This window comes from Wyeomyia smithii, chromosome 3 (assembly GCF_029784165.1).
Source record: "Wyeomyia smithii strain HCP4-BCI-WySm-NY-G18 chromosome 3, ASM2978416v1, whole genome shotgun sequence".
Lineage (NCBI taxonomy): Eukaryota > Metazoa > Arthropoda > Insecta > Diptera > Culicidae > Wyeomyia > Wyeomyia smithii.
The window spans coordinates 18,440,602-18,457,685 of record NC_073696.1 but is presented as its reverse complement, the minus strand read 5'-3'; the positions used below and the strand labels follow the sequence as shown (position 1 = coordinate 18,457,685).

The 17,084-nt window shown below is 35.7% G+C and overlaps 1 protein-coding gene across 1 annotated transcript in view; it reads left to right on the top strand.

Moving 5' to 3' along the window:
* Positions 1–631: 631 nt before the first annotated feature.
* The window catches only part of LOC129731108 (uncharacterized), a 33,825-nt gene continuing 17,372 nt past the window's right edge, over positions 632–17,084 (top strand). Inside the window, exons 1-3 of the mRNA XM_055690874.1 lie at positions 632–880; positions 1,187–1,424; positions 1,488–1,621. Of these exons, the coding sequence (XP_055546849.1) occupies positions 781–880; positions 1,187–1,424; positions 1,488–1,621 (472 nt within the window). The 5' untranslated portion in view covers positions 632–780. The remainder of the gene's footprint in view (positions 881–1,186; positions 1,425–1,487; positions 1,622–17,084) is intronic.

Here is a 17,084-nt window from a genome sequence, read left to right as displayed (position 1 = left end):
TGTTTCACAATTCTAGCCGCAAATTAGGACAAATTAGGATTTTTCTGGTTTCAGGAGCTTATTCTTAGGAATTTTGCCGAAAATCGATAAAACGGTAAACTCAAAAATTAATTTTAATATTTTGTCCGGTATTCCGCCACTGTGCAGTTTCTGACGAAAAAAGATGCGTGTCAGCATATTGGTGTTATTGTTTCTCATAACAGCTGTTGTAAGCCGTTTCATTGGTAGGAACGTGGTCTAGGTATAACTTTTACGCTTCCTTTCGGAACTCGACACTCGATGCTAATCAAAGCTCATTGCGTAAGCCCGATATCTAGCATTTTCATAGGTGCAACCCTTCATTCTCCTACATTCTTGAACCGGTAACACATTCATAACCGGTTGGAGAAAAAAAAGTAAAGAATGCACAAACCTGAGAAAAACTACAAGCGCAGGTCGCCATCACCATCACATCATCAGCAGTCGGTGCGTTAGAAGTGCATCTCGAGTGCGCTTTTCGTCGCTGCACTGTTCTGTTCAACACCCGGGCATCTCGTATCGTACAACAACAATAATAACACACAGACCCCACATGCAATGCAACAATAAAAATGCCCCTTTAGAACAATAAAAGCTCTATAAATAGTTCAGTCCAGGATACGGGCCCTTTCAGTCACTAGGTAAAGGTAGAAAATTCCCGACACGCGCTCCTGCCTTGCTCCGAAAATAGCTGGCCAGAGCTGGTGGGTGGTTCTGATACGGAAAGTCTAACCACAATTCAAGTCAAGTACCACCAAGAAGATGAGTTCGTTCCGGTTCGAAATGATCCCTGGGGGTACGATTGTTCTGTTGCTGCTGTCACTGATGGCTGTGATGATTAATGTGGCCGATTGTTCGTTGCGTAAGTGAATAATTTACTAGAGTCAATCAATGGATTATTTTTTTTCGCATTAACATACACGCACCTGCAATTTGCCAGTACAAGCTGACCAGTGCTCATTGATAATTAAGTTACGTTAAACAGTGTAGAGAGTGGTTTACCTTGGTGGAGTTTATAATGTGTGCTAATCGAACACTGTTTTTGGAATTCTGGATGCATTAAAAACTAGATTACGACTTTAGGTCGAAGTTTATTCGAATGCTTCATTTATAAGTGCTGAAAATAGTTTTTAATCGAAAGTACAAAATTCCTTCCTTCCACCCACAGCTGACACTCTCAAAGTTTGTTCGCGTAATGAAACCAAGATGAATGAGTGCATCATCGATGCGGTGGAACACATTCGGAAGAATATGGCCACCGGGGACTTTGGAGCAGACTTCAACGTACCACGAATCGAACCACTGTTTATCGAGCAGGTTAAGATGCAAAACGGTCGAGATCTGCAGGCGGTGGTCAACAAGATCAACGTTTCCGGCTGTAGCACGTTCAAATTCGAACGGATGCAGTGAGTGGATTGTGAAACTCAATCGATGTTTTTTAATTATTTTTTGTGATTCTTTTATTTTAGATCGAAACCAATGAATTTATCATTCGATTTTGTGATTTCTATACCGCGGCTCAATTTTACCGGAAAGTATGCCCTGAAGATGAAACTACTGCTGTTGAATCTACAGGGAAAAGGAGACATTAATGGAACACTGAGTGAGTAGAATTTGAAAACCATCATTGAACACGAAGATTTACATTACCTCTAACATTCGAACTACATCTAACAAAACCCAAAACAATCATTTTTTAAAGTCATATTTAAGTACTAGTTTCTCCAATTAGTGTTATTAATCTTATCAAGATTGTTGTCAAGAGTGTTATCTCTTAACGAGGCATTAATTTTGTGCTCTTGGAAGTTAATTTCAATTCGGTTATATTTACTACAACGTACTAGAACAGGTGTACAAAGTTTATTATTGTATTGTTAAAATTATTTTCAAATTTCTAGAATATTTTAGTATACTCTTCATGGGTTTTGAAGTTCCCAAAAAACCTACAATAAAATAGATAAACACATGAAAAACATTTTAGTACTTGTAATATATTTTTGATTTGTTCTGGTAGTTTCAATAATAGCTTAATTATCATTTGAATACTGGAGATTTGGTGAAGTTCTGTAACTTTTTGAAGATCACTCTGGAATTTATTAAATTTATTAAGATCTTTTCGCAAAATAGATCTAAACTGTTGGATTTCCTATAAGATTTTTAGCCATTTTTCGAAATTCTTCGAGAATTTAAATCACCAGTTTCATGAAATTCTTCGAATATTCCCAAATTATCATTCTGTGGATGCATTAGACATTTAAGATTATTGGTTTCGTAAATTTTCAGAAATCTCAGATGTATAATTTTTTTGTTGGTAACTATTTCTAAACCTTTTATAGAAACGAATTTCTAAATATGACGGTAAAAAGTGAAACCATTATGAGCTTTAAACAATAAGTAACATTCTAAGGGGCCATTCACATACCACGTGGACAGCTTGGGGGATAAATTTTCCAAGAGGACATAATTTTCCTGAATACCTGTCAAGTGAAATTCTTTAAGGGTGAACCCTTTTCTGGAAAGTTGAAAAATAATGAATTTTTGTGATATTTTTTGCGGATGTTTAGAGAAAGGTGAGGTGTTCGGGCATTTCGGCTATGGATTAAGGTATATTTGAATATGTATTTTGTTTACCGTGGGTGCAAATATAGTGAGTATTACGCTATTGGCAGTGTTTTTCTCGAAACCATGTTTTTTCAACTGGTGATAAATTTTTCTCAGCATCTACTGAACCGATTTTGCTGAATATTTTTTTTTAACATGTAAAAATGGATTATCTAACTTGTTACGTGGCCGTTTTTTGCTATCTGAGTTTTTCAATTTTTGATGATTTTTTAAATAGTGATTTTTCATGAAAAAAAAAACAAATTTTTTACTAAAATGGCCGCCATTTTGGCAATTTTTGGAATTTTCAAAAACGGCTACGTAACAAGATAGATAATATGTTTCTATATACTGAAAAAAAATTTCAGCCCGATCGGTCTACTAGAAGCTGAGAAAAACCTACCACCAGTTAGGTACTGATTTAGAGAGAGCATCCACGTTCCCAGCTGCCAACAGTGTTATTTTGTTATTTTTCTTCGTGATTTTCTAGTTTTCTATTGGAAGTTTTTATACAATTTTTGGAAGATTTTTGTAGAATTTTTTTTAGTTTTATTGTTTTCATCTTTTAATTTCTGATGGTCGCCATTTTTTGACATTTTGGTCATACTTACAAGCCTATAAAGTTGTTGAAAGCTTGCCAGATAACAACTTTAAAGTTCTTACAAATATTTTTAAAGTTATAGAAGATTTTCGAATGCTGAATTCTTCAAGGCTGTGTAATTTCCGTGAAAAATATTATTTTCTTAAACTCGTCTGAGAAAATATTGAATTACGAAACATTTGATTATTTTTTTATTTTTCTATATGTAATTATTTCGAATTTCGTCAAAAGAATCTTTGAATCCATAAGAAACTTTTTTTTCAGAATTGTTTCAAATTGTTCGATTCTAAAAGTTTTTTGGATCTGCGATTTTGTTTTTTTTTTTAAATCAAATAAAACTTTAGAATCTGTTTCCGGATCCTACAAAAATCAGTGTAAGGTTTTAGTATCACAGTTTTTAGGATTATATTTTTAGACTGAATATTGCTGAATTAATAATAATCTCAAAACAACAAACGATTATTTTCGGTATAATTTGTTTGTGTTGATTCTCAGTAATTTTTTATCTTTATTTCGAGACGTCTAACTATTGTTAATAACAAATATCAGATTTTAATGGAAACTCCAATGCGAGCCTTTGGAAAAATTTCCTAAATGTAAAAATAAAAATTGAAGACATTTTGAACTTTGGGTTTGCAATAGTTTATTATTAATATAGAATTAATATTTACAATTTCGTGAAAATCTATGAAATTTTCAGAATTCCTATTTTTTTGTATAATTTATTTCAATTTTGTAGAAGAGACCCGAACCGAACGGTTTTTTTGGGTCGGTTTTTTATGTGAGGTCCGAGCTCGACCCAAGCTCGATATTTTTTTTCGGCAAAACTCCAAGTCATCCGGACCCTTATTTCATTCTTTTGAATAATCTCGAACCTGATCCTTCTGATCTCGAACGGTATTGAAATGTCAGTGATTATTATAAACGTATGATATTAGATGTCATAGTTTATTGTGTTGTGATAATTCATTTATTCTCTATTCATGTAGATAATCCTAACATTTGAAAATTTATTAAGGGGTTATATACCTTTTAAGTTTTCAAAAAACCGAAAAAATTTTATTGCATTATCTTCAAAATGTTGCACAGAGAGTGAGAACATTTTCACAAATTTTCAAAAAGATCTGAGCAATAGGAAGAAAGTTAGAGCGATTTGCAGGGCGCCTCGCCACGGCCGCATAAGCTAAACTTGAAACTTTACACGCGATTGTCTCGGAATAGTGTTTTCCAAAAAATGACTTTGCCGTGATCAGGATTGCGGGAAAACTACTGAACCGATTTCCATAATCTTTGTTTTTTAATTTTCGTGAGTCTCTATAAGGATCACCACAAGCCTCTGTAAAAAATAGCGTTTTGGGGAAACGGCCATTACTCCAGTAATAATTGGTATATCTCAAAATCAAACGTATTTTCTTGTTGTTGATAAACTGTACTTTCAGAAAAATACCACTTTGATGCAATGAATATGGTGCTATGCACTTAAAAATAACTTCAAACTTCCCTCATTTTTCTCGACCAAAAAGGTATATAACCCCTTAAGTACCACAAAATTTTATCTTCCCAAATCCAAATTTATAAAACCCCATTCTTCCAAAAACCAAGCTGCTCTGATGAAATCGGACAGTCTTTTTTGTATGTTTTGTAATCTGCTCTGCGTTCGGTATTGGACTTCTTTTTATTATTTTTTGGAATGCATATCAAATAACATTCGTCAAGTTTTGTTAGACTTTTCAAAATCATTTAGGTTTATGAAGGCTCTCTTAAATTTTATAGTATTCTAAAAGTAAATTAATTTTATTTAAAAAAAAAATATTTTTATGTACATAAAGTCTTACTTATCTTAAATAAATTACTAACACTACTTATCTTGAATAGATTACTTTAATTACTTCTTATATTTTGGGTTTCCTAAGAAATATTTTTGAAGTCATAAAAAATTTTAAAAATATAGTGAAATTCTTCAGGTTTCTTTAACATTCTCTCATTAGTATACTAAACATTTTTCCAAAGTGTTTGACTATCTAATTTCTTCATATTGTCGAATGCTTGGACATAACACCTTGAAAATAATTTTAAATGACTGTAAAGTAAAGTTGAGCGAGATAGCTGAGACTCTGAAGATATCGATAGAGCGTGTTGGACATACCGCGCATCAATATTTGGGCATGCTAAAGCTGTGTGCGAAGTGGGTTCCGCGAGTCGATGATGGCAAAATTGCATGAATTGGGCTTCGAATTGCTTCTGCATCCACCGTATTCTTCAGATCTGGCCCCCAGCGACTTTTTTCTGTTCGCAGACCTGAAGAGAACGCTCATCTGGCAAGAAATTTAAGACCGATGATGAAGTGATTACCCGAAACTGAGGGCTATTCTGAGGAAAAACTGAAGGGGTACCATAATAATGGTGCGAAAAGTGGCAAGATCGTTATAATCACTGTATCGCCCTCGAAGGCAACTACGTTGAATAATAAAATTGACTTCTGCAAAAAAAAAAATAAAAAAATAAAAAAATTATATTAAAAAAAATAGTGTGTTACTTAAATAGTATTTTTCTATTTAAATAGTACTTCTCTTTTTGAATTCGATTGTTGGAGTACATGTTCGACTTGGAAGGCTCAACCTTTGAATTAGCTCCTGGATATTCCTTGTTTCAACTTTTCTGTTTTAATATCCTTTAAATACTTTTATTATTCATTTATATACTGTAATACTCTGGAAAACTCTAAAAAGATTTTTTTGCACGTTCATTAAATTGTTCAAAAAAAGGCTTTTCCGTTTGAAGGAAAATCCTTGTGATTTTTTGAATGTTTGGAGTTTTAGCTAAAACTTTGGTATTCTCAAGAATGTGCATATACCTATATTTTTTATGTTTAGTAATTTTTAAGCAGGGCTCCTGATTCCTGCATTGAATCTTCATTCACTTCGTGAACCGTTCGCTGTGGACTAATGTCAATGTAACACGAACGCATACTTCATCGGGCGCGTACATGTGTTCGGTTGAACTGAAACGATCGATTCGTGTCTTTCCCTTTTCCTGCTGTTTCTCATTATTTGCCGATTGGATACGGTTCAAAATCACATCGATGCAACTCAGTAAATATTTGTATCGGTTCACCGTGGCATTGATAGATTCATCATGGCAAATAAAATCGGGACGAAGACAAAATAGCATTCGCATCGAACCGTTCACTGAAGCTTACCAGAATTTCTGAGCTTGTTCGTACATTTGCTGGTGCTATGAGACAATAGGCCGTATGAGTTAGGCCGAAAATATACTGGCGCGTCTTGCACTGCGGAGACGGTTCGCCTTGCCGTGGGTTGGCTGTTAAAGGGCTATTCCCACTGCTTCCGTTCCGGGACCGGGCCGGGACCGGGCCGTGGCTGTTCCGTGTGTCGTTCGGGCTCGTTTGAGATTGATTGCATGCGTTCTTATGAACGCATTCACACTGACGCGCCGTGCCCAGACCGGGGCAGCGTTGAGTTGCCGTCGTGCTGCCGCCGTGCGAGAGGAAAACTATCGTTGCCGACGATACTTTGTGTTGGCCGGAGAGTGCACGGGAGGCACTAGGGTGGATGCGTGTATGTGTAGTGACATATTTCGCGCGGAGTGAACTGCGGTATGAAAAAATGAGGAAGACGTTCTTTCACATACACACATCAACATTTCTCAGCCAGAGCGCAGCGCAGGCACGGTTCGTACACGGCGCAGTGTGAATGCATTAAAGTCCCGGACGGGACACGGACACGGCCCGGATCCGGCCCGGCCCCGGAACGGAAGCAGTGGGAATAGCCCTTCAACCTGCGGCAGGGCTTTACTTAGGGCTGTACATTAGCCTACGGCGCTAGTATGTTCACGGCCTTAAGGGCTATTCCCACTGCTTCCGTTCCGGGACCGGCCCGGGACCGTGCCGTGGCTGTTCCGCGTGTCGTCCGGGCTCGTTTGAGATTGATTGCATGCGTTCTTATGAACGCATTCACACCGACGCGCCGTGCCCAGACCGGGACAGCGTTGAGTTGCCGTCGTGCTGCCGCAGTGCGAGAGAAAAACTATCGTTGCCCACGATACTTTGTGTTGGCCTGAGAGTGCACGGGGGGTGGATGCGTGTATGTTGTAGTGACATATTTCGCGCGGAGTGAGCTGCGGTATGAAAAAAAAGAGAAAGACGATCTTTCTCATACACACATCAACATTTCTCAGCCAGAGCGCAGCGCAGGCACGGTTCAAGCACGGCGCAGTGTGAATGCATGAAAAGTCCCGGACGAGCCCGGTCCCGGAACGGCAGCAGTGGGAATAGCCTTTTAACCCGTAAAGACCCGGGACGGAACTTGTTTTTTGAAAATGTTTGTTCTCAGCACTGGAACGGCCGATTGGGGAAAACTTGGAATTTTATTCAAGGGGAATAGTTGATCTAAGTTTTGGTAAAGATGGCAACCCTCTGGACCCCTCCCCGTTTTCGTTAGACGCAAATATGTTTGTGTTTTTTTCTAATTTTCCAAACAGATTGAGCAAACACTGGGAATTTTCATACGTATTAATTGCTCCATGTATCAAATCATGTCAGGTAGATGAAATATGGTATGTAAGAGTGAATTTTGGAGGTTCTAAATTATTTCAGTACAAAATCACAAAACTACGTATTTTCATAAAAAATCAAATAATTAAACCGTTCTTCAAATGTTAAGCTCTACATTTTTGAAGTAAGATCTCCTGAATCAATACGCGTTGAAATATTTTTTTTAGCATGCAAATATTATGAAAAAAACGAGTTTAAATTCACTAAAGTACGTATTTTCATGGAAACCTGATTTTCTCAGTCTCCCACAGTAAGTTCCAACTTAGCTCTTCAATTTTCAAGCTCTATATTTCTAGAGTAACGTCTTCTGATTCCAAAAATTCTGAAAGATTTATTCTAGCATGCACAGATTTGGAGAAAAACGAGTTTGAATTCACTCACGTACGAGTTATTATGAAAACTTGATTTTCTCCAAATCTGTGAATGTTAGAAAAAATCTTTCACCATCTTTGGATTCAGAAAACGTTACTCTAAAAATATAGAACTTGAAAATTTAAGAGCTATGTTGGGAGACTGAGAAAATCAGGTTTCCATGAAAATACGTACTTTGGTGAATTTAAGCTGGTTTTTCTCAAAATGTTTACATGCTAAAATAAATATTTCATCGCGTATAGATTCAGGAGACCTTACCGCAAAAATGTAGGGCTAAAAATTTTAATAACGGTTTTATCGTTTGAATTTTTATAAAAATACGTAGTTTTGTGATTTTTTACTAAAATAACAAGCAGGACAAACTTTTTTGTTCATACGGCCGGGATCAAAAAAGCTTTTATTTTTGTATCTATGTCGTGAAGATTCAATAAAACAGCGAGCATAGTTTCTTAAGAAAACAATTGATGTTGGAAATCATACAAAATTTAGTTGAATTTATTATGATTGACGACGGGGAACATATTGTTCATATTTTTCACGGTTTTTGAAGATGCATGGCAGCGCCGTGTTAGTTGTGTTGTAAATTAATATAACTAATCATTTGCTTAATTTGCAAGGTCTGTCTCATTTATCTAGAATTTTTTTAAATATTCCAATCCGAATAACCAAATTTTTGAAATAACTGAACAATTAGTGTGCTTACTAATAATTCTTGTACTCGGTAAATATGGTTACATAAATATTTAAAAATAATTTTTAATCGATGTTTGCAATATACGGTAAATAATTAAATTGTAGCTTTAACCCTCTAGTGCCCGAATTAATTTTCAGACGGACTTCGAAAAAATCAATTTGAAACTTTATAAACATTTTTTAAGCATTGATTGAAGCTTTTTAGAGGTTCAACTGAAGACCGTCTACAGGCGGCACTGGGTACTAGAGGGTTAATTTATTTAGCTTGGGGATGAAAAAACGAATTTGCAACCAACAGATTTTATTTCAAAGGTATAGCGCTTTCTTCAAAGTGTTCTCATTGCTCGGAGGTGGTTTTTCTTAGTTTTATTTTCGGGGTGAAAAATGCGATACAGCGAAATAATCTTTTGCATATGCTTAAAGATAGGTTTGGGCATAGGAGAATAAATGTTAACTAAGAAAAACGCAAAATGGCATATTTTAACAATCTTGTTTGCTGGATTGGCGTGCATAAATAAACTAAGGTTGCTGCTCATAGGCGTTTTTTTAACGCGGGTTTTTTACGCGAATTCCGGAATTTACGCGGTTTTTTTTTACGTGACACGTATCCCTCGCGTAAAAAGCGACTTTAGTGTATAGAAAAATTACTTAAGTTATTTATACAAATTTACATTTGTTGCAAACCCGATCAGAAAGAAAAATCAAAAATGTAACAGAAGTTGTTAGTTTGTTACGGGAAAAACCTTACAGGCTGTGTTTTCAATTTGGTCCCGTTAGGTGTTAAAATGACAGAAATTATAACAGAAATGATTCAACTAGTATCAAACACATATTAAAATTTGTTACCAACATATTAGCTTTCTAAAAAAATAAGATAGTAGGGTAATCGCTCCTATATTCATCTCAGTACCTATATTCATCTCATCACGCCTTTTTGATCAATTTATTTTCAAATTTTACCATATTTTCAACGTAAAACTTTCAGCCACTTGAGAAAATCGAGAAGCCAATAGATTTACTTTCAAAAATTTGGAAAAATATGACGGTAAATTGGACAAATGAGAGAAATAAGATGAATATAGGTGCACCAAGCTGTTGAGATGAATAATGGAGCGATTACCCTATACAATACAATATAATAACAAACATTGTTAGAAACAACAGGTTTTGATAAAAACGAAAAGTTAGTTAGACTTGTTTCAGAACTACTTCATTACACGTTTTGTTATTATATATAATCAGATTCAATTTTGTAATCAAAATTATATGGAAAAATACAAAATTGTATCAAAATATGTTATTTGTATCTCACGTTGATAGAATTTTGTAATGTTTTAGTTGTGCTCTTCTGACCGGGAAGACAATTAATTTTACCACAGTTGAGAAATAAATATTTCAACGTTCAATACATCTATTGCTACATAGTAGCAATAGCATATAGTAGACAGACAGATTTTCACAATGATTATGAATTGCATGATTACGAAATTGTGAATATGTCCGCCATTTTGTATGTTTCTTTTGTCGATATTTTTTTCTTAACCCTTAAGTTACGTTTAAATAAATGCAAATGATTGTTTCTTTGTGTCGCTTGAAAACATCTCAAAAAAAAAATCGAAAGAAGAAACCCTTTCCCAAAAGTAAAAATCTTTTCTATTTATTTAAACGGAACAATTTGATACCCTTTACCTGTATCTTCTTGGAGACTGTTTCCGCGTCCTGGCCTAACAAGAGCCAACTAGATAAGCTACGGATCAAAGCAAATGACTAAGGCCGTGAACATACTACTTATTCAATCAGAAGAAACCCACCGGACATAGTCATATATATATATATATATATATATATATATATATATATATATATATATATATATATATATATATATATATATATATATATATATATATATATATATATATATATATATATATATATATATATATATATATATATATATATATATATATATATATATATATATATATATATATTATATTAATATATGCCGTAGGCTTGCATTTTTACGTAAGCGCCAAATTTTCAAATTTCATTTTTTTACATATTACTATAATATAGGAAATCACCTTCAAGATGCTTGTTGCCGTTTCCAAAAATTTTGATAAATAACTGAGAAATATCAAAAATTGGAAGTGACGTTAGCGCCACTTTACATAGAGGTGACGTTGAGGTACGAATACGATAGTGTATCATGCTTGTGGAGTGCATAATTTTATTTATATCCTTGCTGCTGAGTACCGACCAGTACGCATGGCAAAAAAGACTATTCAGGCGTACCAACGTCACTTTTAGTGCAAAACTTTGAAATGGTTTTGCTGTTTTGCAAGAGAAGTGACGTTGGCATCAAAACTCAATGCGTTTACATAAATAAACGTGTTAAAGCAATGGGGTATGTTTTTCATCATATTTACTCAGATTCTATCAGATCAGTTTGCGTAATAAAGCGCTTCTGTTAATTTGCAAACGATTTAGATCTGTAGCGATTTTGTGCTTTTGGCGCTTACGTCAAAATCCTAGCCCACGGCAGTATAAGCTTCTTCCTCGGCAATTTTCATTTTTCGTTTGGATTCGCCCCGAAGCATCATTGCGATTGGTAATACCATTCACGGTGAATATTCATCGGCATTGATCTGAGTCACAAAGGCTTCTGAAACGATGTATTCCCATCCGATCGCTCAATATCGCTTCGGATGACTTGAGTAAATCGTAGCCAATACGAATCAAACACGAAAATAATCATATTACGTTTTAATAACCATTCATCGCCCTCAAGCCACTCATAACAGTTCAGTTCACTATAGGCGTTGTTTCCATTGCTGAGTGAATACACTGTTGCCACGTGTTGTTGTGCTTCGGCAATAATGAATGAATACGAATGCAACGAAGTGATATTCAGCAGCCCTGTTTTTAGGAACTACGGAAGATAAAAAAGAAAGTAACTATGTTAATACATCTCTTACTTTCGCTTTGTTGTAACCCTACGAATTCTTTAGGTTTTTTTCAAAGTTTCACTAAAACTACTAGGGCCTTAGTAATATTTCTCATTATTTTAAGGATTAAAGAGAATGTAAGAAATTTTCAAGGACCTTGATAACACTTGTCAACACTAATGTGGCACTGAAGCTCAAAGGTTCAGAAATGAAAAATTGTTGCTATTAAACCATTCCGGTGAATTTTGGTGCCTTTAGCCACCGACATTTTTTCGGAGACTTAGATGAGTTTCCTCGTAAACATAGCGTTGAAGGGACGAATCTGGCGAGCAATTACCATGTGACACTTTGACGAAAGTTGACGCGTTTTAACAATGCCTAGAGGCACCAAATTTCACAGGCATTTGTAAAAAACTATGATCTTCCTAGGACAACTATTTTGAGGTTTGGGACAGCATTTTTCGCTGTTGTTGACCAGTGTAATTAATAATCAATTTCTTGGATTCTTGAATTTTACTATTTTGAAAACTTTTTAGTTTCTTCTCTATCTACAACTTTGCTGAAGACATCACATAACTCTAACAAATTATTCTGCCTCAGAGAAAAAAAATTATTTGAGAATTTTCACTTATTTTACTCATTTTGTCGTGATCGGATAGGCATCCATGCTTGCGAGGCTTTTGCAGTTTTTATATAAAAAATCACTATAAAATTTTTTTTGCAATAATTAAGTTTTAATTTTAGTTCAACTTTATTTCTTTGGAAACATTTTTTTGTGGTGTACATTTTTTTTCGAAATGTCAAATCTACAATTTTACCGAAGACGTTAAACCAGTCAAATGAATTGTTTTAGCTCTATAAATATTTGCAATCATCAATATAATGTTTACGATAACTCCCCGTGAAACATCGAGACGCGAGGCTTAGTACGCTAGGCATAATGGACGGTAGGCAAACGGACACGAGGCCGAATGGATGTGAGGCGGAATACAGTATTATCGTCATCGTCATGAGCGAAGGCTACATGGAACATTTGTACTGTTTTTGAAGCATGTATTTCGCATCAGAGTGTCAATTGGAAAGCTATACAGTCACGATCTTTGGCCGACTGCTGTCCTTTTTCGCTATCGTTAGTTCGGACTTAAGTGAGTGAAAGAAACTATGTTTGACCTATCAAACCAGTAAATCAGTCGTTTGTGTGCGAGAGACCGAAGCTTCCGACGGCGGGTCGGCGGTCGGCTCGGACTGCGGCAACATGTGACCCCTTGAAAAAGACGCAAACTAAGCGTCGAAGCTTCGGGACGAATTTTAATCGTATCGTCCTAAGACAGTTTTTTTTTATTCTTTATTCTTTTATGGGTCACTGGCTGGGCGCGTAAAGCGCTCTAAGCTCTTCTGACCGAAGGTCATCGGACGCATGTTGTCGTGCGCGTGTGTTAATGATGCATGACAACAAGTGGTAAAATGTAAGTGGAAAATGGGTTTGTTCTCTCCTTTCAGTAACGTGCAATTCTTTTTTTATGGCTTTACTTTTTACCAAAGTAAAACACTTTCTGAACAGCGCAAGAATCGCATTCCATAGAATTGTCCCCCGTTTTTCCACTTGAAATTATATTTTTAAGTCCACTTTCAGAAGTGAATGTGACCGCCGTTCATTTACTGATTTGTCTATAAGCCTCTGCACTACGTCAAGGCTCAGTTTTATCGCAGGGTATCGTCCTAAAACCGTTTTTTTTGTATACTAAACAGGAGTCCCAACATAATATTTGTTGTAAGAGTTAATGTAACAGAATTTTCGAAGATCCTTGATTATTTATTTTCAATTTGTTGTATTCTAGAATTTTATTGTTTTTTTTTATTTTATTTTTTTCTTATTTTTTTATGCAGGGTTTAAGCTAGCTAAAAAAAGTGGAAGGGGTTGTTTATCATAGACGACCGCAAGTTAACGTAGAATTACGATAGCCTGTCTTATGTCAATAATTTTTTTGCAATAGCTTTGAAAATACAGCGGTATATTTTTCCGTATACTTTTCGTAAATTATTACATGAGTATGAAGGTCGAAATTCTGCTGTGATGTCAAACTATAACCGTCTTCTCCAAGACGTTACATCCTTGCTAATGAAGTGTTGTGAATTTTCTGAAACAGACTCAGCACCGTGAGCAGAACCAAACTTTTCTGTTTGAAATCGGATTTGTTTCGTAACTATATACCGCTTGTTATGCACAGTATCAACAAATCGTGATAAACATCACACTGCTGTGCATTTTCAGCAGCATCAAACTACAGTTGCAGTTTAGTAATAACCATCCATTATGATCTTCCAAATACAATTAGTAGCCTCGAAAAAGGCCGCTTGCTGCAATTGCAATTTTCATTCAATTATCGCATAAATGCTTCATGGTCAGATAGCGCGCGATATTCACTCTGATAAAACAAATTTTTTGAACGTTGTGGAATTGGATAACTGGAAAAATAGGTGTGACTCGATTATTATATTACTCAATATTATATTATTATCCAGTTATACCATTCTACAATGTTTGAAAATTTTTATTCCGTATGTCGTAATACTAATGTACGATCTTCCGATAAGCCCCACCTTTATTTTAAGTTCCTACAGATTTTCTCACTTTCGTTACACGGATGTACAAAAATGATTTCTTGTGGACATTCTGTCGAGCCGGACCGATAAAGCTCTCATAGAGGCAACGAAATAACATATATTGTGTCGTGTTGCGCGGCTTGGAAGAAAAAAATGTTCCCGTCCCCGTGTCGCATGGAAGCAGATTGGTGCGTGTTTGATATTGCCGACGGTAGACATTAGTATGAAGGTGGAAATTCTGCTGTGATGTCAAACTATAACCGATTTGTTTTAAGACACAATAGCGTAAGTGCTGCATTTTTGTTATCTGCTGCCATCCTGCACAAGAACAAGTATAAATTACAACCGGCCCTTCTCAAGGCCACCAACACATTTTTGAGGCAATGTTGTTTTTTTTGCCTTGCATTCGCTGAAATTTGCGGTTTTCCGTCTGTTACACATGATGAAAAGTCTTAACTACTCCAATCACATAATTGTGGAGCACCAACAGGTGCTATTATATTTCACAACAGTAACAAACTGGCAAGTTTGTTCAATTATCATCATTCCGGATAACCGTTCGCCGATGATTCTATTTCTCCCGTTTTCTTTAGTAGAATTGCCTGCCATTCCCAATAATTCTGCAGCTACCGAAAACTTCATAACAGCCGCCAGATAGACAAGTGCTTAAGTATCAACGCGCCCAGCGCGATCAGTCAGAAATTGTAACCCGGCTTTTCTTTCTTCGTCACGATCAGCAACCAACTTCCGTGTGCTATCGGTACAATCATGGAATGAATTATACATAAAACACAAAGCGCACATTCTTAGTCAACCAGGTATATTCTGTCGACCTTGTTGGAGAAAAAAGCATTGTGCGACCAATCAGAGGTCGACTTTTGCGTTTCGACAAGGCTCGACAATTTTCAATAGTACAATAGTTCCAACAATCAGATTACAATTTTCTGCATTTGGACGGGTGCTTGGTTGATTTTACAACCGATTACTGCAAAAATGACGAAAATCGGTTGGAAACTGACCGAGCTTAAAACGTTTAAAATTGTACAACTTTCGACGTTCTCGATGTTTTTGGTTTTTGAAATTGGATCCCTGTAATGAAATTGGTCCCCTGTATATGTTGCCGTAAGACGTAATTCTACGTCAAAATCATCAGAAAGTTCGGATTATTAATGTTGTTATACATTTAACTTAGTTGAGCAAGTAGGCTTCTTGTGCACCACGACTTTTCTATTTTCACGTTGTTTACTCAGGTGATTTCTTACAAAATGCAAAAGTAGTAATAAATGTTACAATGGCTTCGAATTGATGATAAGGCCTTACTCTAGCATTTTAACAACTTCAGATATCCTTTTTTCGAGTTATTTTATGGAAATAAGTCCTCTACAAAATAAGTATGTTAAAATACATGACACTCCAACTTTAAGTAGAGTTTTAAATGGTATCCCCGCCGATACCCGCGCTCATTCGAAAACTAAAATGTTCCTTCGTGTTCATAGAGACAGGAACAAGAGGGTTTTCTGGACAATTTTCGCCTAAACGTTCACAATATCAAAAACAAAAACGAGCGTGCGACGCGCAAGCGGCCATTTTCTAGCAAGCAATTTAAGCTTGGAGCGCCACTCATAATATTGAAATTCGAGCTACCTAAATGTCAACAGTTGTTACGTATACCTTTACTTTGTTAGATATAACTATATCGTGAAACTCGAGATTTTTCATGGTTTTCTTCTACAACTTGCTGCAAGTAACCGTTAATCATGTTTTTAAGATCAATTACTAAATTTCTCAATGTATACAACAGGTGCTAACTTCATATTCAAGGAAGAGTTTCTCAAAATACAATTCTCCATAGCAAATTCCATTTTGCTTCCTTGAGAAATTATCGACAGCGCCGCTCTAGCGGTGAAATTTTGAACTACACTGCCATTATTGAAAATTGGCAAATAGTTTCAGGATCAACATTCGAGAAGACATCGTTCATCTAGAAGGCAACCCTTAGTAGTTATTAATTTCGCTCTGATTTCAGTCTTTTCCAACCACTGTACACCGGTCCCAGGGCGTCGGTGATTGGCACAACATCAGTGGCGGAACTAGACCGACGGAAAATAGGGGAGAATGAATGAGGATTCTGTATGTCGTTTTAAAATTTTTCATAACGCTTCTGTCTGTTCTTTTGCTTTTATGTTTTCTTTTTCATAGTTTTGAAGACACGAATCGTTGTTTTTAAAACCACGAGGAAATTTCAAAAATTTCTTCATTTCGTTTCGGAGGAATATTTATGATTACACAGTACAACAATTTTTTTGTCTTGGCTTCTATGTATGATTTTTTGATGAAGTTTGATGCGAAAATAAATTTCCCGGAGTTTGAACATATTTCAATTTAAGGGACAATCATGACGCCGTTTTGAATTTTTGAGAAACTGGAAATTTTTGAGTTTTTTTCGACGCCATTTTGTTTCAAGACCAAATATCAAAATTCTAAGAGTTTGTCCACATATTAGTATCTTTTTACCTACTTTTGAAAAAAAAAAAACAGATCTTAAATCGGGCAAAAACTGAGCTCAAAACGGTGATTCTACGAAACCGGTTTTGGCATGGTTTTAGTATTTTTCACAAAGCAAAATAGTATCGAGTATGTAGAGCATTAATAGTAATGCGCTAATATCTGG